Source organism: Thunnus maccoyii, chromosome 10, assembly GCF_910596095.1.
Source record: "Thunnus maccoyii chromosome 10, fThuMac1.1, whole genome shotgun sequence".
Lineage (NCBI taxonomy): Eukaryota > Metazoa > Chordata > Actinopteri > Scombriformes > Scombridae > Thunnus > Thunnus maccoyii.
Window position 1 is genome coordinate 32,253,469 of NC_056542.1, and position 26,161 is coordinate 32,279,629.

Consider the following 26,161-nt stretch of genomic DNA (forward strand, 5'->3'; position numbering starts at 1 on the left):
CCTGCACATTTCATCCGGGGCTGCTCTGACTGTACTGGATACTGAGCCATGGGGAAAGCAAAAAAACTGTCAAGGACCTCCGAGAAAAGGGAGTTGAACTTTATAAATCAGGAAAAGGATATAAAAAGATATCCAAAGATTTGAAAATGCCAATCAGTAGTGTTAAAACTCTGATAAAGAAGTGGAAAATTAAGGGTTTTGTTGATACCAAGTCACAGACAGGTAGAACAACAAAGATTTCAGCCACAAGTGCCAGGAAAATTGTTCAGATTGCAAAGAAAAAGCCACATGCAACTTCAGCTGACAGTTGCAGTTTCAAGATGCACAATAAGGAGGTACTTGAACAAAAATGGGCTGCGCTGTCAAGTTGCCAGAAAATAGCCATTACTGTGCTAACGCCACAAAACACCCTGCTTACAATATGCCAAACAGCACCTAGACAAGCCTCAAAACTTCTGGAACAAAGTTATTTGGAGTGATGAGACCAAAAATGAGTTTTATGGCCACAACTATAGACATTAGGAATGATACTCATCTTGCAGATTCTGCTAGGGTATGTAAACTTATGAGCACAACTATATATAAAAAATTGTGAACCCGTCCTTGAAGTTTGATTTTATACCTCTGAACCTGTGCTAATATTGTGTTAAAACATGTTATCTCTTGTGTCAAAATGTCTCTTTGAAAGCAAAATATGTCTATGTATGTAACAAGTGATGTCACTAATTACTTCTGCCAATAAGTAAATTGTTAAGTAGCATTAATTCATAAAAGTAATTTGGGCCAATGATGTTGACTTGAAAGGTTCATTTTGCATTAGTTATATCTTAACACAACACTTACTGATCGCAGCTATGGCAAAGGATCAGAAGCATTGAGGCTGTTATCAGTTAGCAAAAACATTAGGAACCACTGACTGTATATAAATATGGACGATGTGATGTGACGTGACGTGGACTTCCTACTGCTATGCAAAAGTGAAGCCAAAATATCTCCTTTCCAGGAGCTGCCATCTTGCTTGTGTGACGTCATTTGGAGCCAGAGTCTATGCAGTAGAGTCAGGCGGTGGGATGATGGCCTGCGGGACACGCCCCTTCAGCAGTCCTGTGGCTGTCACAGCTGTCAATCATGACGCCACACCCCCTTTTTATATTGTCAAATAACTAATTAAAAACAAACTTATCAGAAAATGAGCACTTGGACAAACATCAGCGTGAGAAAAACTACCTAAAATGACAGAAACCATCTTTGGGAAAAATTTAATTGATGTGTACTTTGATTTTTTTAGTTTGGCTCATGTCCCATCCACTAACATGGAGAGGGCGGGATTTATGACCTATACTGCAGCCAGCCACCACGGGGCAATTGAGATGTTTCAGTCTAGTTGATCTGGTTAAATCCCTGGTTACCATGGTAACAAGTGTAGCAAGTGTGGTTTGATAGAATTGCAAAGTGGGAGGGGCAGCTGGTTCTGGAAGTGTTTGTCTTCCATTCCGCAGTTCTTTAAATAATAAACTTGATGTTACAAACTAAAATGTAACAGGGACTGTCAAGGATAATGTTTTTATATTTTACTTTTATTACAGTTTTTATTATTTTATTTATAATCATTTTAATTATTTCAACTTTGTTTATAAGAAATCAAATTTTATCTATCATTTTGGTGGATGGGTCTATATATTGACTGCTGACAAAAACAGGTATGGCCAACTAACAAACAGGTTTTGTCAATGTTTTTTGGGTCATTATGTTCTAAATAACAGAGTTTTCTTTTTGGGAGACAAATGTCAGTGTTCTGGTACAATAGTTGATCCTGAGAAGTGTATGAAGTGTTTTGGTTGCATTACAGCATTTTGGATGTAAGATTAACTGAGCAGAGCTGCATGCTGGTAAAGAGAAAAAGTTTTTAAAAATTGTTAATTTGTTTTTTAAAGGATTGTGATGAAGATATGTGGTGAGTGGGACATTTTTTGGTATAAAAATAATCTTGTCAGTACTGTCTGGTGGACAAAGTATGTAATAGAGACTTATAAACATATCTTTGACATTTCTTATCGGCCTACAGATGCGCAAATTGTGAAATTTTGCAAAAAATATTGGTATATTGATATATAAACTAGGCCAGTATATCCATCAGGCTACAAAACAAAACTTTAAACAAATTATCTCACTTGTGGAGCTGATCAGTTATGTGCGACTGTTTATTCAGACAGAATGTGAAGCGATGCAATGCAATTACATACAAAGTCAATGCCAAAATGTGAGTAGACACAAATTTGCTCGGGGCGGCATGAAATGACACAAGCAGACATAAATTTGTGTTCGCCAAGTTGAAAATGTTTAAACTCTAGCTAAAAATCTGCATGTATCACAGGGCTTAATGAATGTATTTCAAAAACTTACAGAGAGGAGAGGGAAAAAGGGAGAGGAACTGGAGGGAAATAACAGAAAGAACCAGAGTCTCTGGTGAGTTCTGAGTTCAGTCAGAGGCTGAACTGAACACAAACACACACAAACTCTCCCACAGACATGGTCAGTGCATCCATTGCTAGCCAACTTAAAGCAAATGAACAGTAATGTATTTTGGCTGTTTGGGGCAAATTAACACAAGTGATCCAGTGGCCAAACCATAGACTGTAACAAAATAATGGATGTAACCACCGTGACATCACCCATAGGCTTGTTGACTCCCGTTTTGAAGTATTGTATTTGACCGTCACCATCTTGGATTTTTGGAGCCAGAAGTGACCATATTTGAACGAGAGGGTGGAGCTGACCCTAATGCTAGCTGCTAGCTTGGTTAGCACAGTGCATTTACAATCTATGGTTAACTGCGATAATGCTAATGCTAGTTCTCGTAAGCAAAAAACAGGCTTAAAACCATTAAAACAAAATGTACTTACCAGAATAAAAATGAACATCCGACTCCTTAGAGGGTCTTTTAGTACAACCAAACATTGAACAAGACTTTTTTAGCGGACCAAAATGTTACAGTTAACTTTCATACACACTGAAATAGCGACAGCTACGGCTATGCCTATATTCTGTGAATCTGGGGTTACGCTATGGTCACGTTACCTAACCAATGTTGTCGCTGTGGCAGCAACTTGCCTGTGATGGCACCCACCTGTCACTCAAAGTGGCTATGCCTTTAATTATGCATAACTTTAAGCTTTAATAAAATTTAAATGGGTGAGTTATATAAAAATTCACCCCCTGTATGGTTGTCATGAAAGGGGAAATTAGCTATAGAGACCAAAACCATTTTTTGTACCAGGCTGTAAACATGTTTATTTCTGCTGTAAAGTTGGGCATTTTAAGATGGGGGTCTATGGGGACTGACTCACTTTTGGAGCCACCCTCAAGTGGCCATTTGAGGAACTGCAGTTTTTGGCACTTCCGCATTGGCTTCATTTTTCAGCCATGGAGGTTGCCGCTTGGGTCATACGCATGAATGACACAAGGCGAAAACTGTGTTCTTTCTGATCACACCTTAAGGACATAGCTTGGTTGAAGGTGGAGACATGATGTTTTGGCCCTGCTTGCAAGCACAATCAAATTTCATGGGTTAGCACTACAAAGCCTTGTACACCGGGACAGTGGAAAAGGGTAATTTGTGAAATTCCTATTTCCTGATGAAGTCCATTCTAATCTACAGCTATGGCACAACTGTTCCTAAAGTAGAATCATTATCATTTGTCTTCTTGTGTTGATACAATGATAACTCACAGATTCATTAACCAGTTATCACATTAATATCTGCAGCGCTGTATCTTGACAGCTGCCCAGTGAAGCTCACCTGACAGATTCGGATGGCATTGTCCAGAACCGTCTTGGTATCAGTGGTGTAGTCGCTGCATGGCAGCTGGGCGTGGCTGAAGTGGGCCTGTAGCAGCAGGTGGGTCTTGGTGTGGGCGCTGTCGTAGGAGTGGGGGTTGACCTGCAGGGGGAGCTGCTGAGCCAGCTGGCTGTTCAGCTGGTCCTCGTTGTGTCTGACGGGCAGCTCGGCGTATTCCTCCGCATCCTGAGAGACAGAGATCAAAAGTGAAACAGGAAGTCTGAAGCATAGTGCCGTCAGACCTTTTTAATCCAAGCATCTGTACAGCTGCATTTACCTCCCCGTGCTCTCTGGTTTTCCCTACATGGAAAACCAGCTGTCCCCCTTCTTCACCAAAGACTGCGGGAGAATGTTTTCAGCAGGCCTGCTGACCTACAAACCCTGCACATCTGCTTATAAAAATCTACCAAGGGATGAAACAATATTTTGAGTTCTTTAAATTCTTTGAAGTAAATTTTCTAGAATGCCAGATATTGAATGAGAATGATGCAGTGATATACACTGGGTAGGTAAAATGATAATAATGGGCCATCCCTCTCCTCTTTGTGCTGAGGTTGTGTGTTCAGTCTTGTTTGTGGTTGTTTTACAGAGAGATGCGCAGACACGCATGGCTCCTCTCCCCTAATTCACTCCAGTTCAACTCTGGTTAATGTAGTCCCATCAACAGGCTGTGCTGGGGGCATTTGTCACAGTCACACCCCCCTCCCCTGGCTGGGACTGTTAAGGCTTCATCCATCACTGGCCAAAGCCAGTGTTTTAAAAGCCAGGACCTGAAAAAGGACCTGAACAGGGTGGGGGCTGAGGTGAGGGATAGGAACAGGAATCATCTCTGAATGATTTATTTTTTAGTGCCGCTGTGTCTGCATATGGATGTGATGGAGAAAAAGACTATAGATCTTTAAGCAGACATCATAACCAACAACTCCACACCATTTCACTCCCCTCTAGTAGTAACATTTACAGAGACAGAAGAGGGGGGATCTGATGGAAGCTTTGAAGCAGTAATTGCAGAGAGAAAAGCTAAGCAAACAAAACAAGAGGCAGGAACACACAGCTGAGACCCACTGTAGGGGTCAGGTCCACAGTACAACTGCTACAGAAATAAATGTGTTCTAGTCTTACAAAATTATATACATATATATACATATACATAAAATTATATACATATATACATATATATATACATATACATAAAATTATATATATATATATATATATATATATATATATATATATATATATGTGTGTGTGTGTGTGTGTGTGTGTGTGTGTGGAAAAAGACAGGACACTGGCTTGCCGCTATTTAGAAAAAGCTCTTCATTCTCTTTTTTACTTTTTTGCTCTTGTTTGTTAGTATTGAGAGTCAATTAAATGATAGACAGAAAATTGACAGACACCACTCAATCAATCCTTCAAGTCATTATTAAGCAAAAATGCATGACAGTTTCTGGTTCCTGCTCTTCTAATGTTTGGATTCAATAGTTTTCTGTCTCATATGACTGTAAATGAAATACCATTGGGTTTTGGACTGTTGATCAGACAAAAAAAACACAAACTGGTGATGAGCATGTTTCACACAGCATTTGCTGCCTTTAATGTAATAAGTTCCCAGTCAGATTCAAACCAAGGACATTGTGATTACATGGTCAGTGCCTTAAACCTCTTGGCACCCTGTTTCACAATTATCTGAGATTTTATAGACTTAAAGATTAACTGATCAATCAAAGAAGTAATAAAAATAATTGTTAGTTTCAGCTGTGTTTTAATCATAGTTGTATTCAGTGTAGTTGTAAGAAATTGCTGAGATCAGAGAACAGGGTGACACTTCACTTCACTGGAGTCTGACGGGGCAGGAAAGACAATTTTACCATGTGACTTTGTTTTCCCCTCCAAATAAGGGGGTGTTTCCAACCTGTCAGATCATTCCATGTTTAATACCCAGACTTCTTAGGGATGGTGTTGTGTTCCCAGATCTCCGCAATTAATAATTACCTTGGTGAGTACAAAGTTATTAGAGTATTACCAATGAGAATGATAAGATTATTGGAGATGTGTCTTTGTGCTTTCATCACAGCATTTGTAGACATTGGTGCCCTTTGGGTTGCCACCCCGATGAGCACCGATGACCTTTCGGCCACCGCTCTGAGCAGCAGCCTCCACAACTAAGGTCCTGAACATGGCCCACCCAGATTCCATGTCCCCAACCTCCCCCAGGAGGCAGGAGAAACTTCTCCGGAGGAGGGAGTTGAAGACCTCACTGCTGAACTTGACTGGGGACATTGTCGGAAGGAACACTTTGAGGATCTCCTAAACCCCATCGTCATGCCCTTTGTGGAAGAGGCAGAGTTGGATAACTTGGGGGACGCCTCACTTATATCCCTGGGAGAGGTCTCTGAGGTAGTCAAAAAGCTCCTCAGTAGCAAGGCGCTGGGTGTGGATGGGATTCACCCTAAGATGCTGAAGGCTCTGGACATTGTTGGGCTGTCATGGCTGGCACGCCTCTTCAGTGTCACATGGAGATCAGGGACAGTGGCTGTGGACTGGCAGACTGGGGTAGTGGTTCTCATTTTCAAGAAAGGGAACCAGGGGGATCACACTACACAGCCTGCTGGGAAAAGCTTATACCAGGGCGCTGGAGAGGAGGCTCCGGCTGATTGTCAAACCTCAGATTCAGGAGGAAAAATGCGGATTCTGTCCTGGCCGTGGACAGTGGACCAGCTCTTCACCCTTTCAAGGACACTTGAGTGGTCATGGGAGTTCGCACATCCAGTCTACATGTGCTTTGTGGACTTGGCTTACGACCGTACCCCTTGGTGCACCTTGTGGGCCATTTGGTCCTTGTATAACCACAGTGAAAGCTGTGTCCGCATTCTCAGCAGTGAGTCAAACTCGTTCTCAGTTGGTGTTGGGCTCCGCCAGAGTTGTCCCTTGTCATCAATTCCGTTTGTGATTTTCATGGACAAAATCTCAAGGCGTGGGAGGGGAGTGTCCGGTTTGAGGACCTCAGGCTTTGCTTCTCTGCTTTCTGCAGATGATGTGGTTCTGTTGGCCTCAACACACTGTCACCTCCAGCAGGCATTGGGATGGTTTGCAGCCGAATGTGAAGCGGTCGGGACGAGAGTCAGCACCCCCAAATCTGAGGCCATGGTGCTAAGCCTGAAAAAGGTGGACTGCTCCCTCTGGGTTGGGAGTGAGTTGCTGCTCCAAGTGAAGGAGTTCAAGTATCTCTGGGTCTTGTTCATGCGTGAGGGTAAGATAGAGCATGAAGATGACAGGCAGATCAGTGCAGCATCAGCACTAATGCAGGCGTTGTACTTTGCCATTGTGGTGAAGAAAGAGCTGACCCAGAGGGCAAAACTGTTAATTTACCTGTTGGTCTATGTCCCAACCCTCACCTATGCTCACGAGTTTTAGGTAGTGACTGAAAGAATGAGACTGCAGATATAAGCGACCCAAAAGAGTTGTGACGGTGTCTGGGCTCAGCCTTAGAGATAGGGCAAGGAGCTCAGACATCCGGGGGAGCTCGGAGTAGTGCTGCTAATTCTGTCGCATCAAAAGAAATCAGCTGAGGTGGTCTGGGCACCTGATTAGGATGTCTCCTGGACATCTCCCTCTGGAGGTGTTCCAGGCACGTCCAACTGACAGGAGGCCCCAGGGCAGACCCAGAACACTCTGAAGGGACTACGTATCTGGCCTGGGAACGCCTTGGGATCCCCTAGGAGGAGGGCATTACTGGTGTGAGGGATGTGTGGGTTTCCTTACTCAGTCTGATGCCACCGCAACCTGGTCCCGGATTAGTGGTGGAAAATAGATGGATGGATCATTATGCCAGGTTTCCTCTTTTGATGTACTGTATGTAAGCAAGTTTGTATATAACAACACATTTGACTGTCTTCTTTGACAATGTTTTTCTTTGGTGCAGTCTGACATCACTATGAGAAAACTGCCTTCTTCAGAAGCAGAGGACACATACAGCAGGATAGTAAACAGAGACAAAGACAGGCTGAGTGGTGTGTAGTGCTCAGAGAGAAAAACAAGTGTGTAAGGAGGGAGATGGTGGTGTAGCGAGGTGTGGGTGTTGCTCATTAGTGGCCACGCTGCAGCAATTAGGGGGAACTGGAGGAGCATGCCAGTGCTTTGTAGCTAACAGAGGTGGAGTGGATGGGGCGGCAGGGTTACTGGCCTATTGTAGTGCAGCTTGTTGGGGGGGAGGCAGCCAGGCATGGCATGCTTTGGTCTGCTTCCAACTACATGTGTGCAAAGGAGAGTGATGTTAACTGCCTCAGAGTATCCTCCCCTCCATATGTTAGCATCATTATTGAAGTCAGGTTCAACCACTGAACACACTGACTGGACTTACTACCTTATGGTAAAAATATTAACATGATAATAATGTAATACAAAAAAAAGGCTCAATAACATCTAAAAATACCCAAGTAATCATTTAACCACATTGTGAAATTATTTCTTCATGGCATAAAAAGCTGTTTTAATGAATCATTAAGCCTTTTGTGGATTATTTTTCTCCAAACACTATAATATTCTGCCAGTGGTGTGAAATAAAGCCTACTGCAGTTTTTTTAATTTCCACTGGGGCAAACATTCAAAGGATAAGGCTTGCTTTATGTTAGCAAATCCAAAGCCTGATATTTCTTATTCCTCTGTGCCATAGGGCTCCACTGTTAAAAATAAATCAGTGATCTACACTGTTGCACTGGGTGACATGTTCCTTCATTACCACGGACACACACGCTATAGTTTATTTTAAAATCAATCCCACACACACTATCCTGCTGCTGGAAACACTCAGTGCACCAAATGTGTAAAATCCACCTCTGAAAATAGTCCTCAACATAGATACTATTTCCTCCTGTTTGAGTAACAACTAAAAACTATGGTGACCAGCTGTTTTTTTTAAACATTAAACTATGTTTTTGAGGCATTTCTAAAGATTGACATTTTAATAGGAACTAATGTGTTGGAGCTGAGATATACGCTCAGATGGATTAACACATTGTTGGTCATGGTCTTTTTATGGGATTTTTTAAAACTCTGCCATGGTTTTGAATAACAGAAAATCTTTTTAATTTGTTTGAAAGTTTTATTTTGTCTTTTGGCATTTTTACTTTAAATGCAGTAGTGACAGTGTAAGAGACAGACCAGAGAAAGGGGTATGGCATGTAACAAAGGTCCTTGGGTGGGATCAAACCGGGCATGTTGAAGTTATGAGATATGAGATGCACCTTAACCACCAGGAAGCCTGAAGTTTTTTTTATCTTTAATCTGCAACTGGATCCAGATCTGTATCAGAATGTTAACATTGACATGTGGCATTTATTAAATGTAAGCACAGGCTTTTGCAATATCCTGCTTACTAACAAAAATAGGACATTATAGTAACTCAACTTGCCGATCTGCACCGAGAAGATGACTTCAAACAAGTTTATTTTTCACTTAATTTATTTGTTATAATATTATTTGTTATAAAATCTGATTTTAGAACTCAATGGTAAACTTCCTAACTTGATATATTTTTTTGTTGAATTTTTTGTTTATGAATCATAACAGGCAAATACACTCTATAAGCCCACTGAAAGCAGTAGTAAGAATGAGTTTTCTTGACACAGTATGTCATCGCCCCCCTTCAGTGAAAGGTGTGAAACCACTATGTCTTGTGTTGACCCCACCAATCAGGAGCCGGGAGTGTGGATGACCTCACCGCTGGGACGCACAAGGTCAATCGGTAAATGGGAGAGGGCGACAGATCACACTAAACCCCCATACTGAGAAGAGTTAATGAAGCTCAGACAAAGGTGCTAATTTGAGAGGAGGGAGTAAAGCATGTGAGTGTATACTTTTGTGCGTCTGTGTATGTGTGCACTAATGTACCTTGATGTGCCAAAAAGAGAAGAATATCACAAAATATGTTACTGATCACAGATTCTTAGTGGAAAAGTTGCAAGAATACTGTGTCATGTCTTTCAAACAGCAAAGATTTCCAGCTTGCCAGATACTGGGGCTAAAAAAGATGCTTAAGTGTGTACTGGCTCAAAACAATTTATTTAACAACAAATTCTTGTTTATATCCAACAAAATAAATATTTAGAGCACTGTACTAAAATAAGTGCAGTCTTATTATTTTATTTGCACTTACAACTAATTTTCCTTACAGACATTTAATTGGAAACAAATTTGAGGAAAACAGTTCTGTTTAATTTGTCTGACTCTCACTTAGCACACATGCACCTGTGCATGTACATAGCAAAAAGACTTCCCACACCCTGAGCTAAAGTGAAAGAAAGTGTACTGAAACAGCCTGCAGGTCTGACTGTGTATAGGTGTGTCTCAAAATACAACAGTATGAATGGCAGACTCTGTAGCTTGAAAATTTAACCAGAAAATAATGTGCAGAGTCTGATCCAAGTCAACTTTGGCTCAAATCTTCTGATCTGGTACTGTCCTATCTTGTTTCAGTTTGCAGGGCTTTAGTGTGTGTCCTCATGCTCTGCAGAGACTATTACTACAGTGCATTCCTTAGATCATTATTCTATTTTCTGTCACTGACCTTACATGAATCAGAAGTCTTGCCTTTGCTTGTAAGCACCAAAGCTTAAATAATCCAACTCTTCTCAGCTTGGTCTTAATGTAGAGTTAGACCAGGCAGGACTTTTGCCACCTCAGTAACATCACAGCAACAGACAGCACCCAAGCTTGATTATCAATTTCTAAATGAAAGCATCAAGCACAATGTGCATAGCTGATGATTAGTGTTACTTAAATTAGATCTTAATTAGTAGATGACTTACACCCCATCATGCAGGTAAGCCAATTTTGGTATTCTGAGAGTCTTACAAGTAATAGGGTCTCTTACTAGAGACAAAGAGGTCAATAACATCAAAAAGTCCAGTTCACGGGAGCATGAATGTGTTCACTAGATGTAACAGAAGTACGTTTATTAGATTTTGAGACATCTTAGTAAAAGGTATTGGCTCCCATACGTTTTCCCAAAAGATATTTTTGGAGTAATGTACTTATGTACCTGTACATATTTTCATCAAATATTAAGCTTCAGCGAGAGAGAGCAGAGGTGCTGTGTGAAAGAGAAAAGAACAAGACGAGATGTGTCACAATCTGTGTGATTCAGTTCAACAGGTGACATGAGTGTGACTGGTTGATTGATCACTTTGTATGTTTGCTTTGTGGTAATAAATCAGAGCAGCACATCGCAATGCTGCAAAAAAAGGAAGTCTAATGAGTTTTGAAAAGTTGTGAAAAGTAGTAACAAATCAGTCACAATCAGGTGGGGATGTGTGAGGAAAAAGTCAATGCATAAGCAGAAGAGTGCACAATGTGGTGAAGGTCAAACACCACGTCCAAGGTTTGATAGTCACACTAGTCACACTTTGTTTTCTTACTTGTGACTTTTGAGCAGTTGGAGTTGGTTCATCATCTGCTTTACATCTACTAGACAATCTTTATGAAACTGTAGTAAAACAACATCTATTCAGCCTTCATCACACCTCCCAGTGAGGGAACCGCTATTGAAAGTGGTCATTTTGGCCTGATCATGGCATGAGACGAAAGGTCACAAGGTCAACACACACATAAGACCTATCTTCATCTTCACCATAAATATCCACAGAAACTGGATAGTTTACTGTGGATATTCATGGTGAAGGCACGGATATTTGCGGACACCAAATATTGATTTCATCTAGGTTTCTTCTGTTTACTCAACTTTGTATGAATAAATAAAAAATGATAAATAAAAACTATTCATGGCATTATTTTTGAAAGCATCTGTGTGAGCTTCTGCACAGTACTGTATAAAAACTTTGTCATTGATAAGGTACATTTATTAAGTGGTGACAGAGCAAAGGTGTCCGTATGTCCACAGTGTGAAACTCACTGTCAGGATGGAGAGCAGCTCATGGATGGGCAACTCAGCCCTCAGTCGCTCTTTAAACATGCGGATAGTCTGGTGTTTCAGGTAGTAATATGAGGCGATGCGGCCGTAAGTCAGTGGCTCAATGGTTGAATCATCCTACAGCATCAATAGAAACAACAAATTAACTTGATTTCACGTTAGTCATTTTACAGACTACATAACTGCTTGAAAAAAAAAAATACACACACCTCTTTTATCTCCATGCAGTAAGAGCACTCCAGGTCCCGCAGGCTTCTCTCCACCAGGTTGGACAGGTATTTATTGATGGACTCGTGGCTGATGTCTTCTAGGCTGTAATAACTACAAAAGCATAAGACCAAAGGTGTGATTAAAGAAAAGACAATAACTTTATGTAAAGAGACAGAGGGAAGTCCATTTGACATTTTGTGCATTTTTTCTGTTAAACTGAGTACTTATGTTGTTGTCCACGCTTCATGGTTGAATCATTGCATTGCTTTTATCTCCTTCTCTCAACAACCTTTGGAAAGGAAGGGATAAATACTGTTGGACATATTTAAGATGTGCTGAGTGATGAAAAGCTAAATCCAGCAGATTGGTTACTACAGCGGAGTCCAGATAGCCAGAAGCCAAGCTGGGTATATTTTCAACTGCTGAAGTAAATCAGTTGGTATGAGCCCACACTGCCACATGTTGTGCATGTAAACAGTTTCATTGACTGGAGTTTCCTTGACTGAGGTTTTCTCTCCTTAGTTATGTGACACTGATGAAGGTTTAACATTAATTGATTGAATCACATGTGCTTATATGACCATCTGATAGACAACACATAAAAAAATGGTATAATTCCTAATATTAATATTAGGAATTTTTACTGGTGAGAATCCTGTACGCACTTTTGTGCTACAGAAGAAAAGGTCCAGCTGAATGGAAAATGGCCAGCCCTCACCAGCAAATGATTCCCAGGTTAGACTATTATTACCTGAAGTAAGACAACCAGTGGCCAAAATGGGTTCCATGCTCAGCTCTGTTTCGTAAGAGTTACCACATGAGGCTCAGCAGAAGTGTAATCAAAGACAATCTTCATTAGCTCATAATGCCAATATTTGTGCATGGTGTGTGCGAGCCAAATAAAAGAGCAAAGGAAACCTGGCATTGCTTTATTAAAAGCTGATAGAAACAGATGCTAAACTCTTGAAGGTATGTTTGCTAGGGGGAATAACCTGTGTACATTTGAATGGAAGAAATATAAAATATGTTTTGTCGAAACTGTTGAACTATTGAACTGTGGTTATCTGGTTATCTGGGTCCGGGTAGCAGCAGGCTAGGTAAGGTACCCTAAAAGTTCTTTTCCCTAGCCATGCCCTTCAGCTCCTCCAAGGGGGTCCCAAGAAGTTCCCTGGCCAGATGGGATTTATAATCACTCAGTATTCTCTGGATGTGCCTTGTGGTCTCCTCCTGGTTGGATGTACTTGGAATACTTCCACAGATATGCATCCATGGCTAAACCTGATCAGAAACCCGAACCAGCTGACTCCTTTCAATGACAAGGAGCAGAAGTTCTACTGTGAGCTGCCTTTGGATGTCTGAGCTTATCACTCTGGCTGCATTCGAAACCACCTACTATACTAGCAGTGCATACTGATTTGGCCAAATTGTAGCATGTAGTGTGCAGTATGCAAACAAAAGCAAAATCTGCAGTATGCCAAAAATACCCAGATGTCATGCTGATTTGGAAAAAATGTATGATGAAACTACAGATTAATGCATTTTAAGATTTATCAGACACCAAACCACTAACCAACCAAGTGTGCGCTGGAGCTAACAGGTTGATGAAGCCATCATCATACGCAAAAAGCAGAGACCAAACCTGACGCCACTGTACTTGGCACTCAACTCCCCCGGCTGCACCTTGAGATTCTGCATAGAATCATCAGAATTGCTGACAAAGCACAACTCCAGAGGAAACCAACATCCACTGAGAAGGGCTTGAGTTCCTGCTCAGAGCTATGGCTCCAGTTATACAAGGACCGAATGGCTCTGAGGGACACTGTCATAATCCTTCTCCAACACCACAAGACACATGTAGACTGGATTGCAAGACTGGATGCATCATTGCAAGGCTAAAGAGTTGGTCCACTGTTCAATGACCTGGTTGAACTAGGCACTATTTTTATTTAATGCTGTGTTGTCCATTGATCACAACATTCTGGTCTTCTGTCCAAACACAGATTGAGAAATTTCTTGGCATTAAAATAATAATGGATCCAAAACAATGTATTCTTTTTGCTAGCTTCTCATCTGGCCAAAATGCTACATTGTTGAAATATCAGGTTGTATACTGCGCTCCTTTTAATCTTGCATGCTTGGCTCCATTCATGTCCATCAAACTATCAATGTGGTAAGAAACTACTATCCAGTTTTCCTTATGAGAGATTATCCCATGTATTACAAGAAACTTAAGATGAGTTTGAGAAAGAATTGTCTCCCCTTAGCATTTTGATTGTGAGTGATCTGTAATAATCTTTATTGGAAAAGACTGAGGTTATTGAGCTTACTAAGCATACTATACTTTGTTAAACTGTGCTTGTGTTCTAGTATTTCTCTCTGTTTTTCTGTGGGAAACTTTTGTAGGCTCCCTCTTGTTTTGTGATGGCTGGATGGGAGGAAGCATATGAAAAGTTGCTTTCTGTTTTGAATGTATAAAGCCAGGGGGATCAACCAACATTAGCCACGGCCATTGACTGAACATTCTGAAAACAAACTGTACCCAAGAAGAGCTTAAAGTTGTAGAGAAAAGTACAAAAATGAATCATGGAAAGGATGAATACCAATAAGTCAGTTAACAGGTGGAGGAGGAATATTAGATGGAGGTTATTTTAAAGTTGTCTTCATAATGCATGCAAAATTGCCCACTTCGCATATTACATTAACCCAAATGATATCTTCATCATCATCATACAAAATCATTTATCGTGCAGCTGGGAGCAGGTTGGAGGAAATCACATTCACACTGCCGTACTGGAGCAGCAGTTGAGGCGGGTGATGGCCATATTTAATGTGTGTTTAATGTTAAGTATTTCTTTCATTCCCATTGCTCCACATGTTAACAGCGTGCAGTCCTGAGCGCTGAATGTGTTTATTACTGAACACATTTTACAGGTCTTTACCGGTGGCATGGCCTGTCTGATTAAGTCATGGCCATTAGCATCATCACTATTAGGCTCCTGATGGCGCAGGGAGTCGGCCTGCAGACATTTACGATACCCATGGGACCCCGTGTGTGTGTGTATCTGTGTATGTGTGTGTGTGTGTGGGTGGGTGGGGGGGGATCAAAGCCTGAGAGAAGTAATGATAGATTAGCTGTTCAGATATAAAACACAGCTGCATGGAGACAATGGTGTCAGGGGATTTGCACATTCATATGCAACATTTAAGACATTCAGTATTCTTGCATGTGACATGAAGCTGAATTTCAGGGTGCTGATATTAAACAACTGTTGTTTAAAGAGCATGCAATAAAGGCAAAATATGTTGGTCACACTGCAACCAAATTCTGTTTTGATTAATTAAAATGTCTGTGGGTTTAAATGCATATAATGTAATACAAAGAATACGGTCAGTCCCATCTACTTATGTGAATGAGATCATTGTATGTTATTTTCGTTTCTTGCTTTATGGTTAAGTCTTACCTAATGTACAGAATCTCTTAAAACCACTACAGTTACATCAAAATAAGACTGAAGCAATAAAACAAAGGGGACTTATACGTCCAGGGGTATCTTATGGTGTTGCTGTGGTCCATCTGGTCCAAGTATAACAAAAATGAGAGTTCTGTTTGCATGTAAGTTAAGCGCATTCTTAGTAAGGGTGTCCTTTGACACTGATTTGCTGATTGTGATATCAATGGACAGAATCTCTGGGTGCAACTGTGGAGTGGAGAGTGTCCAGTTTTGACATTTAGTAAATGTAAGTCGATTGATCTAATAATACTTCTGAACTTTTACCTAAGTACATTTTTGAATGCAGGACTTTTACTTTTAACATAGTCTTGTTAGTGTTGTATTATTAGTTCAAAGATTTAAGTACTTTATCTACCAGCACCACTACCAATATTCTCAATTAGAGAAAGAGTGAAAATAAAGTGCGAAGGAGGCCCCATGACTGAGTTTGCCTAGGGCCCCCAAATCACTAAATCCACCCCTGATGACAGTGACCCGTCCACATATGTTCCAACCCTCACCTACAAGCATGAGGTTTGAGGAGTGACCATTGATACTAGTGGCTGAAATGAGTGTCTTTTGCAGGGTGTCTGGGCACATTTTTAAATGCAGGGTGAAGAGTTCAGACATAAAACCACTCCTGATATGTTGAAGTGGTTCAGGCATCTGATCAGGATACCTCTTAGACACCTCCACCTCCATGTGGAGGTATTCCAGGTACATCTAAATTGGAGGAGGAGAGCCTGGGCCAGACCCAGAACAAACTTGAAGGATTATACTGTAATGTCCCATTTGACCTGGGAATGCCTTCATTTAGTGCAGGAGGAAGTAGCCCAAGAGAAGGGTGGGCATAGGATAAGTAGAAGAAAATGGATGGATGGATGTAGATTTAATTTGATGTAATTTTCATGACTTTTAAGGACCTGCAGATAATGAAGATTATTGTAAAGTACTGTACATATGTTGTCATGTTGTAAAAAGCTCACATTACAAGTGTGGACATTCATTAGCAGTCAGTACTGACTCAGTGATTGAGTAATAGCACTATTGTTAAAAAGAATAAAAATACAGTACTAATTCTACTACTACTAATACTACTGGTGATATTACTTCCACTAATAAGCTTGTAATGGTAGCAGTAGAGGCACTAGTGTTCTTTTCGTGGGTCACAGCACTGTTAGAGAGATTTAAACTATTTTGTTAAATTATAGGAAGAGATGGAAAGGTTAGTAGAGATGCAGTAGGGGGATAATATCAAAGGTCCTGGTCCAAATTCAAAACCAGGATGTTGTGTTTACATGGTCTGTATTAACCAAAAGATAATCAGAAATGTTGTTTGAGACTTTTCCACAATACAGTCCTGGTGGAATACCCAATGCGTGTCATTGTTTTGATGAAAATGGTCAGACACTGAATATAGGCATAAAGTCTTAGCTTTAATCCCAAATGATCAGTATCAAGTTACAGAGACCTGTATTGGTAGAATCCTACAGCCAGGCCGCAGTCATGAGCTGAATGGTAAATGTGCGCTGACAGCCGTGTAAATACCAACAGGCTGGAATGTTCTGGAATGGTCTCTGTCTACACAGCAGATGTTTGACTGAAGAGCACTGCTCTCTTCTAACCAGGTTGTGACAATCAGCCAAGAATGTGTGTGTCTATGTGTATTTGCTTTAGTTTTGCTCTGCATGAACTGCTGTTCTTGTTAATGATGTGAGGTGTGAGCAGGTTTTTCCTGACCTGGGGTTCATCACCAGTCGTCTGAAGAAGTAAGTCCAGGTGATGTAGTCCATTGCGTCCTGCTTGGACGCGATGGTTCCTGCAGCAATCTCAGCATTCAGATGGTCTGACAGCACGCTGAGGAGGCTGAGGATACAACATACAATCATCATAGACTACCTTATACAGAGAAGAGATGAGCATGTTTGTGGACTCAGATTGATGTAGAACAGGTGGGATTGTCATTATTTACAGCCTACAGGTGGGTGTACCCATGTTTGTTTAATGCTAAGTAAATATTCTTGCTTGTAAAGACAGCAAGATCCTCAGTCTTTTATACAATGCTGTGAGAATATAAACAAGACAGCAGGCATGTGACTGTTACCTGGACTCAACAGGGAAAGGCTCGTAGAGGAACTTCTTGTAGAAATCCTTCTTGATGTCGTGGACAAGGATGACTGCTTTGCCCTGGTCATCAAACTGAGGTCGACCTGCTCGCCCCATCATCTGCAGAACATCTACACACACAGCACATAAACACAGTAAAGAGAACTGCATCTTGACTCAATGCTCCATATTCATGAAATAACCTATAAATACAGGGTGACTTTTTGTTGTCACCAATTCTGTTCCAGGATTTGAATCAGAATCCAAAATTTAACTACAGCTTTTTTAAAATTATTGTTCCTTGCTGCCTCGTGGCCTTGCTTCTGGCACCAGTATAAATAAGTCTTTCCCTCAGTGTATTTACAAAGTTTAACTGTTGCTTAAAATACACGATTATAATGTAAACTTTTGTTATGTGATGGTAGGTTAACAACCTACAGGACTGGGCTGTGTACCTGTAATGGGGTAGTCCACGTAGCGCCTGGATTTTCCATCATAGTATTCAGTTCCCTTGACAACCACCAGGTGAGCAGGGAAGTTCACCCCCCAGGCCAGAGTACTGGTGGCAATCAAAACCTGAGAAAACAGGCAAGAAACAACATACATTTGGATAAACTTGGTACATATTAAATGAACGAAAAATATACGAGAACTGAAATTTATATGGAATGAAAATATCAAAATGTATTAAGTTATGTGTAGTTTAAGAGTAATGCAAGTGTTGAGTGTTGTAACATGGGTATTATGTAAATGTATATACAGTCCATCTACCAATCTATCAAGAGTGTGCTTATGTCTGCTTAAGAATTTACCATTATGTGCTACTGCAGGTGAACACATCTTTAGAGGGAAGTTATTATACAAATATTTCAAGGAATTTTACGTTTTTCTTTCAGGTTAATAACATTGACATTGACATGATGAAGCTGAGTTGGTCAATCACGGTGAATGACGGGGTGGTTAGAGAAATACATATGGGAACTAAAATAGTGCACTCAGTGGAGCACAGATCTCCACCAGGTATGTTTGGGGGCCTATTCTCAGTTTTCTTTAAGATGCATAGAATAGTGTAATGGTGTTGTAAGAGAGCATCCTTCTGGGTTTGCCTAACTGTATAAACTTAATAAGGAACCAATAAATGGAACGATCAGTCCAAACTTCTAAATTTAAACATGTTTATTTATTTAGAACATTTTGTTATAACACACACCACACAATAAAACCCCTCCCTACCTCCCTCTGCCCTCCCAAACAAAGAAGAGTCGAATCTCACTCAATTGTCTCTTCCAGCTCCCTTACAGCAAAGATGGCAGCGAAGCTAACAAAGACAGGGATTTATTCATCTGGTATCATGTTTAACTTAAATGGATCATAACATATTGGCTATGGGATTAATCTCCAGATGCTCTGGTTCAAGATGAGACCAAACTTTTCTAAGGATGTCAGTTTTTGAGCCACGACAAAGGCCAAAATGTGGCCTGGAACAGACTAGGTAGCCTTGTTTTTAGCCCAGCCGATTGCTGGACATGCCTTTTGCTCACTTGCTCACATGCTTGGTTAAGAGGAGTGAGGAGTCAGTAGTCAATGGCAGTATAAAACGCGTTAAAAAATAGGTTTTTAAACAATTGTGAATCCCTGCAACCACAAGAGATCCTTGAGAATAAAGTCATAAAAAAAAATGTAAGGCTGACGGGTCTGGTAGTATGTGAGATTAGCTGCAGACACACACAGACACATGGACACACACAACGTGTGATCATGTATTTACTTTTGTGTATTTTGTTGAAGTGATACAAATTTAAATATCCAAATAAAATTACATTTGTTTCTAGACCAAGGAAAGGATGTTAAGAGCTATCCACAAAAAACTGTACTGATCATTTTTGAAATAAAGTGTAAATTGCACAACATTGATATTACTAATATCAAGGGTACTCAGCATTTTCTAGACAGAAGTCAAGCCTGGTGTACAGGGTGAGGTCGTACCTGGATCTTGCAGTTGACAAACAGCTCCTCCACAGTCTTTCTGTCTCTCTCGTGCAGACCGGCGTGATGCATGCCGATCCCGAAGGCCAGTGTTAGCTTCAGGTTGGAGTCCCTTACCGTGGCAATGATCGCTTCGATCTACAGGCAATCCAAAGCACAGACAATTACAAATCTGTGTCAGTCACAGATCAACTTACAAACTGATTGAATGCTGAGGACAGATCTGCCAAACCATGCCACTGTAAACTATACAGATCAGAGGCGCTAAAGGTAGAATTACTTAAAAATAGTGAGCTGCATGAGTTGCCCATTGTACAAACCAAATCAGCTCAGATCAGCTTAAGATATGTATGATTTCAGATTACCACAGAGATCCATCAGCCCCCAAACACTTGGTTCATCATGTTAAAAATGTCAGCCACACCATCAAATATGTATCTATCTACTACACTGTAACAGTAACAGTGTTGTCAATCACCTCTGCCATTTTGCCACCATGCTTATGTCTCTTTGTAAGCCAAAAAGGTAAAAACAAGAGCATGGGACTGACTTGAGATGCAGTTGCCATGTTTTGTCAGTATGCTAAGGAAAGACACAATACCAGACACAGTACAGTATGGTTTGCCCATTACTGTTTTTTCCAGGACAATACTAATATTCCTGGAAAATGATGATAGCAGAAACTAACTTTTCCAAAACTAGAGGTAACGAGTGATTTATCATCAAATGTAAACTTGTCAGGGTGCAAAACTCAACAAAAACAGGTTACATACAGTAGCATCTGCCCACGGCACACCCACAGCCACATGTTATTCAATTGCAGACATGTGGCTGAGTTGCACAGTTCTCCTCTGGTATCAGTAGGACGGTGCATCTTGTCTTGTACTATACAGATCTAACATCTTTCAGCCAACACAAACAGCTTCTGGATTGAAGGATAAAAAAAAAGTGTAACCTGAGCTTTGCCAGAGAAAACATGGCTAGAGGTTGAAGTCAGTGGAGCAGAGCTGCACTAAAGGAGTAGGCAGAGATGTTCACAACGCTGACGTCTGGTCTAAATATTTTTCTTCTTTGGATTTCAAAAAATATATCCTTTGAAGCTACAGACTGGAAAAAGACTCTTAAAAATGTTTAAAATGTTGTTTTGTCGCACAGGACACATGAAACATCTGTGTTTTGAATTTCGTTTTTCTAAATCTTTCAGTTCAGCAGTAAATTTAAGTCTTAAACACAACCGTGGAACCTGAGCAAGAGTAACCATTTCAAACAGCATAAAATGCAATGTGTCCTTCAAATACTCAAACTAATCAATTCACAAACAGGATATGAGGTAATTCAAGAGAATGGAAAGGGAGAGTGAAGATCCAGCCCAGAGAGCAGGAGCGGGGGTGGGGGGGGTGGGGGGTTCAGGCAGCAGCAGAGGGAAGAAAGAGCTGTCAGGTCAGAGAGGGGATTCGGGGCAGTGGGTGACCCCCGGTGAGAGTTAAGCAGCTATCACCAGAAGCCTGTCAGTCAAACAGCAGGGAGCTGAGCTGCTACACGGGCCAGCGCAGAAGAAGCAGCAGGCGGCCGCATACATCAGCGGAACACACACAGAGGCCGGGGACGCTCTGCGCACACATAAAGAAACTGGGCCTATGTTATAAGGCTGTACATATTTGCATTGAGGCAGGGTATCTGCAGGCTTCAGGAAAGCAAATTCAGGACGCTGGAACAGTTGTCCATGTGTCATTTTTAAACCTGAATGTATCATGGTAAAATGAATAACGCTCCAGGTACAATTACAGTAAACAGATGGTAATGATTGAAATGATGGTCAGGAAGTGATTTTTTCCACTGGCTTTTCACTATTTCTGCCAAATCATAGACAGGATTAGGTATCATTTCCAACAAAAGATCAGGCCTCAACCTGTATGGAGCTACAAAACAAGAACCTTTTGTGTCATAGAGCAATATAGAAGATCTATTACCACATTGGACACAGTGAACAGCTCAGTGATGCTTTGCCATTTTTTTGTTTATGAAAATGACAGTTTTCCTATGTCTCAAATATACTGATCAACTTAAACTGAATTTAAGACAGATTCAACCTTTGCTTATTTAGTGTTAAACAGGTAATTAAAATGCATGTTGGCACTAGACTGGTGCATGACAAAGCAGTTCTAGTAGTTGCTGGTTTTTGGATGTTTTTTTTGTATTTTTCTGGGTATTTTATTTTATTATTACCAAGTCGACAGTAGAGAATGGACAGGAAATGAGGGGGGAGAGAGATGAAGATGACATGACATGACATGCAACAAAAGGTCAAAATTGGGATGCTGTGGTTCATGAGTGCCACCTTTTACCCTTAAAGAACCCCCATTTCTAGCTGGTCTTTAGCTTGCATGCAGAATAGTTCCGAGCTCTGTAGTACTGTAAGTTTAAGTGTTTTTAAAACTGTATAAGATGGCAAAGACAAACAAACTCGCAAAACTGAAATATGTTTGAGCTGGTCTTGGTCCAATTATGATGTGGTGTGGATGCATCCTATTTTGCAGGCTTACTCCCATGAGAATCAAAATGAGTGCTATTGGTTGCCGCCCCTATACATCAAAGGACATTCAAAGTTGGAAATTATAAGTTGAAACTCTCTGAACTCCTCTATGTTGTGCTGCTTGGCCCCTTTTTCCACTGTGAGTCTCTGCAACTGGTGTCAGCATGTGTATTGATGGCAAATCCACAATGACTGGCATCCTGACACTTCTCTGGTCTTGGAGTCTGTATGTGTGAGCAAGGTGTTACGCAAATATAAAATATATAAGTAATATATAATATATAAAAATATAAAATACAGTCTAATGGCAGACAAGAGTATATATACCTGATGTAGACTCTACTAGTGCTGGTTAAAATTGTATTCAACACTGATAACCTTGTATCTGACAGATTCAACAATGAATTCTGCTTTATTTTCAATCCCATTAATAAAGGGCACATGAATGATTAAAGATGGAAGGTAATGTTTTATGTGGCTGGGCGTCTTTTATACTTTCAATAAAAATAACAGAGCTGACATTAAAGTATTATAAAATGTTCTTTACTCTCAAATCCGCATGCACACACACACACATGCAAACAGACATGGGAACAAACGGAATAAACAGTCCATTAGCGGATGAATAATTTGCGTGATTCATTTGTGCCATGTTGCTGTTCTCTATCTGTGTGTGTGTGTGTCGACATGCATGTTGAGGTGATTACAGTCCATGCTCTGTCAGGCCTGGAGCCATTTGCTCCCATCTCATCTTGAACTGATCCTAAAGTATGCAGAGACAATATAATGGAGGATGACACAGGCTTTTCCGGCAAAGTTGGGTTGAATTCCATCTGTAATTACGCTTAAACCAGCACTTACACAGAAATACGGAGGGAGAGCAAAAGGGGCGGTCGTGAAAATACGCAAGACGTGGTGGACGTGCATTAGAATGAAAAGCAATCACACAGCTACTGTACATGAAGGTGGATTTTCTCATTTCTGCTGTGGACAACTGTTACATTTTGCAGTAGCTGCTGTGTGTTAGCGTACCTCTCTCTCATCTTGATGTAGCCACTGTTTGGGGTTATCCTCTGTGGCCAGGTAAGCAATGAGGTCCAGGGCGGTCAGTCGAGTTTGCCGTCGGGATGAGACAAAGATCAGCACTGGCTTGGCTGGGGAGTGGCTGCGTATTGCTGAGAAGATAAGTTCAAAATATATACATTCTTTTATTCTGTATATGTTATTTTTTTGAGAAGTTTTTGAGAGGTAAGACAAATGTTAACATAACTGTTGTTAAATTATTTTGCCATGCTGCAATGATGCATGAAGCTAGTGTTAAACATTGCTCTTTTACTGTGAAAAAAACAAAAAAAACAGACAAAACACACATACTCACACACACAAACACACATGACCACAATTATTTGCACCTACAATATGACACATCACACGGTGTAGTTAATGGGTTTTCTCTGTCTGATATCCATTCAGTACTATCAATTAAATGGAAATTAGGTTTATTTCTATGGAGAAACTGTAACAGAACAAAAAAAGAAAAAAAAGGAAAGAAAGAAAGTAGCGTGTGCAAAACGTTTGTATACCCCTAGTGTGATCATGTGTGTCGGTGAGACATTTGTGATCAACATTTCATATCTTATGCTGGTCAGATCTCATATTAAGGTTGTTGCTCGATTTCTGAAAAGTTAGTACTGTTTTAAATTGTAGTAATTTTGCAGTTCTCAACAAAATCATCTCACTTGATTGCAGAATGTAGTGTGTACTCAAATCTACACTTGTTTAAATGTGCATAAAACATGTATATTGTTTGTACAATACATGGAAGTACCTTTATAGGGTTTTTTCCTGTCTTTATTCAAGAGTGTGGTCTTTTCAATTTGAGGGCATGATTTTTTGATTTCACATTCAGATTTTGTTATTCTTTCCCTCAAATCCTTCCCTCGCTCTCAAATAGCCTCTGCTTGTGCTTAGACTTGCTCTGCTTTTGCTCTAACTGTATGCTTACACTCAGATATATTGTTGCTTGCACAGATTTCCTGCTCCAGCTTCAGCCCTTCTCCTCACACTCAGGCTGCTTCTGTGCACTTGTGAAACGTCTGCTCTCAAATTTCTACTCTGCTCTCGGATTTTTTTGTGCAACAACCCTGTACAAATTCCCCAACCGACAGAATGCCAGGTGTTGTGTTGACCAATGAAATGATCCCTGCCTCCTTGCGGGCACGTTCTCTTTACTTTTCAGTGTCCCATATGGGCGGTTACTCTTTAATCGGGTTCATCCACTCCCACCCTCCAGGGCTTTATTAAATGTACTTCCCTTGCTTTCTTTATGACTTTTGGAATAAAAGGACAGTTATATATATACCAGTGTCCGTACTTTTTCTTTTACTATAATAGCTACATATAATAGTAGCTGTACAGCACACCCATCGGTGTGCTAGAGGAGAAACTCAGGAGCTGGAGTCTAGCAGATTGCCGAAGTCAAGGACCTCAAGTAAGTTTTTTACTTTAATGGTGCTATTACTTCCTTCAAATTGAATTGGTTAAGACATATTTGTGGCACAAGAATATATCCATAATATGTTTGGCTTTCAAGTGTTTTCTTTCAATAATAAATGGTAAACAGCATTTAAAGAAAAGGAAAACACTTTGATATAACTACACAATATAAAACCTTAATGTGTTAGCTAGCGTTAGTTGCTTTTGCTGTTGGTACTTGTCCCATTCCTAAACACTGAAATACAGATGAAAAAAAGAAACATTGGCATCCATTTTGTTGTTAGTTGCCTAGCAACAGTGTTTATGTAATGTACAACACTGGAAAACCAAACATAATATCATGGATGATATATCCATATACCTTGGAAGGTGGGCTTATTCATGGTGGCCATGCGGGGGCAGTAGTGCTGTCCTGGGAAACCCTGGATGTGAACCTCCAGCGGGACAGGCCGAACAGAAGGACGGAAGTTAAACAAACCCACCTGTTACACAGACACGAGGGGAGGAGGGGAGAAAGAGAAAAAAAAAGGAGAAGAGATTTAATGTGCGCAGCTGGCAACATGAAGCCCCATCTGGCTGTAATGTGAACTGTCTGTCACTGTCACTGAGGCGCTGAGCAGCAGCCCACTGCATGGTGGACGATATGGTGTTCAAACTGTGCCACGTCCACTGTGTTTAATGTGTGGTGATGTCGTGCAGCAGTGTCTGAATAGCATTGGAAGCAAAGTGTGCTATAGGATGTTGTGATGAGTGTGTTGCATTGTTTAGCGTGTACTATGTTCAGATGTCTTAAAAGCCTGGATAATGGATTGGGCAGCTACAAATCTAATGGCTCAGTCAAAACAGCAGCCAACCAGTCAGATTTATGGATGGCAGACAGCCAATCCAGTTTGCCAACACTCCGTAAAGCTTTGGCAGCAGAGAAAAAGTTAAGCTACAATATTCTGAAATGTGTCTGTGATGATAAAAAATATGATTAATACCTACAGAGGTTACTATAATTTGATAATATATTGGTGTTGCCAAAAGACCAAAACAGGGACAAAGAATCATTGTAATTTGAGGGGTAATCACTGTATACTGGAACGAGAGTAAAAGTGTAAAGCCCTGCTAGGAGCACCTACAGGCTGCAATCTCCATAACAACCCACAATGATAACCTACTGGATGGACTGAACAACACAATAAAGATTTTATCATTAGTAGTGGGACTGTGCATTTTGTCCTGAGGGTGGCAGTAGGGATCATTACATGTCTTAATTAAAATAAGTACATTTTGGCACTTGCATAAGTTCAAGTGTCCTGTATGGAAAAGTGTTCATCTGCTAATATTTCTAGTGTACAAGCGGATATTTTAGTCTAAGGAGTGACCAAAAACATATGGAAACTTCTTCTGAGGACCGTGAATAAACACCCACAGTAAATTTCATGGACATCTGGCTGCTAGGTCACCAAGACACCTTGAAATGGACCTGAGTGGTAAATTTTGACCAGTGGTTAAGGGGCAGGGGCTCAGCAAAATCATTAGCAAATGAGGAAACACCCTTCCCAAACTTCACAGAAGTCTGGCCAGCA

At 40.6% G+C, this 26,161-nt stretch overlaps 2 protein-coding genes across 4 annotated transcripts in view; one reads left to right on the plus strand and one right to left on the minus strand.

Moving 5' to 3' along the window:
- ascc3 (activating signal cointegrator 1 complex subunit 3) overlaps window positions 1-26,161 on the minus strand; it is a 175,511-nt gene that overhangs the window by 12,110 nt on the left and 137,240 nt on the right. Inside the window, exons 29-37 of the mRNA XM_042422838.1 lie at window positions 24,949-25,069; window positions 23,124-23,266; window positions 19,559-19,696; window positions 18,028-18,148; window positions 17,571-17,703; window positions 17,207-17,332; window positions 11,975-12,086; window positions 11,748-11,882; window positions 3,800-4,024 (exon numbers count right to left, since the gene is read on the minus strand). Coding sequence (XP_042278772.1) covers window positions 3,800-4,024; window positions 11,748-11,882; window positions 11,975-12,086; window positions 17,207-17,332; window positions 17,571-17,703; window positions 18,028-18,148; window positions 19,559-19,696; window positions 23,124-23,266; window positions 24,949-25,069 — 1,254 coding nt within the window. The remainder of the gene's footprint in view (window positions 1-3,799; window positions 4,025-11,747; window positions 11,883-11,974; window positions 12,087-17,206; window positions 17,333-17,570; window positions 17,704-18,027; window positions 18,149-19,558; window positions 19,697-23,123; window positions 23,267-24,948; window positions 25,070-26,161) is intronic.
- Window positions 1,881-8,505, plus strand: LOC121904981. 3 transcript variants are annotated; one of them, XR_006098329.1, is made up of 3 exons: window positions 1,881-2,466; window positions 5,913-7,670; window positions 7,761-8,505. XR_006098329.1 is itself a non-coding variant. In XM_042422841.1 (3 exons), exons 2-3 carry the CDS (start codon window positions 6,161-6,163, stop codon window positions 7,250-7,252), a joined length of 939 nt encoding a protein of 312 aa, XP_042278775.1. In that variant the 5' UTR covers window positions 1,881-2,466; window positions 5,913-6,160; the 3' UTR covers window positions 7,253-8,505. The 3 variants fall into 3 exon arrangements, 2 of the variants coding, with proteins under 2 accessions (XP_042278775.1, XP_042278774.1); XM_042422841.1 differs by having other exon boundaries at window positions 5,913-6,716; window positions 6,870-8,505; XM_042422840.1 differs by having other exon boundaries at window positions 5,913-8,505.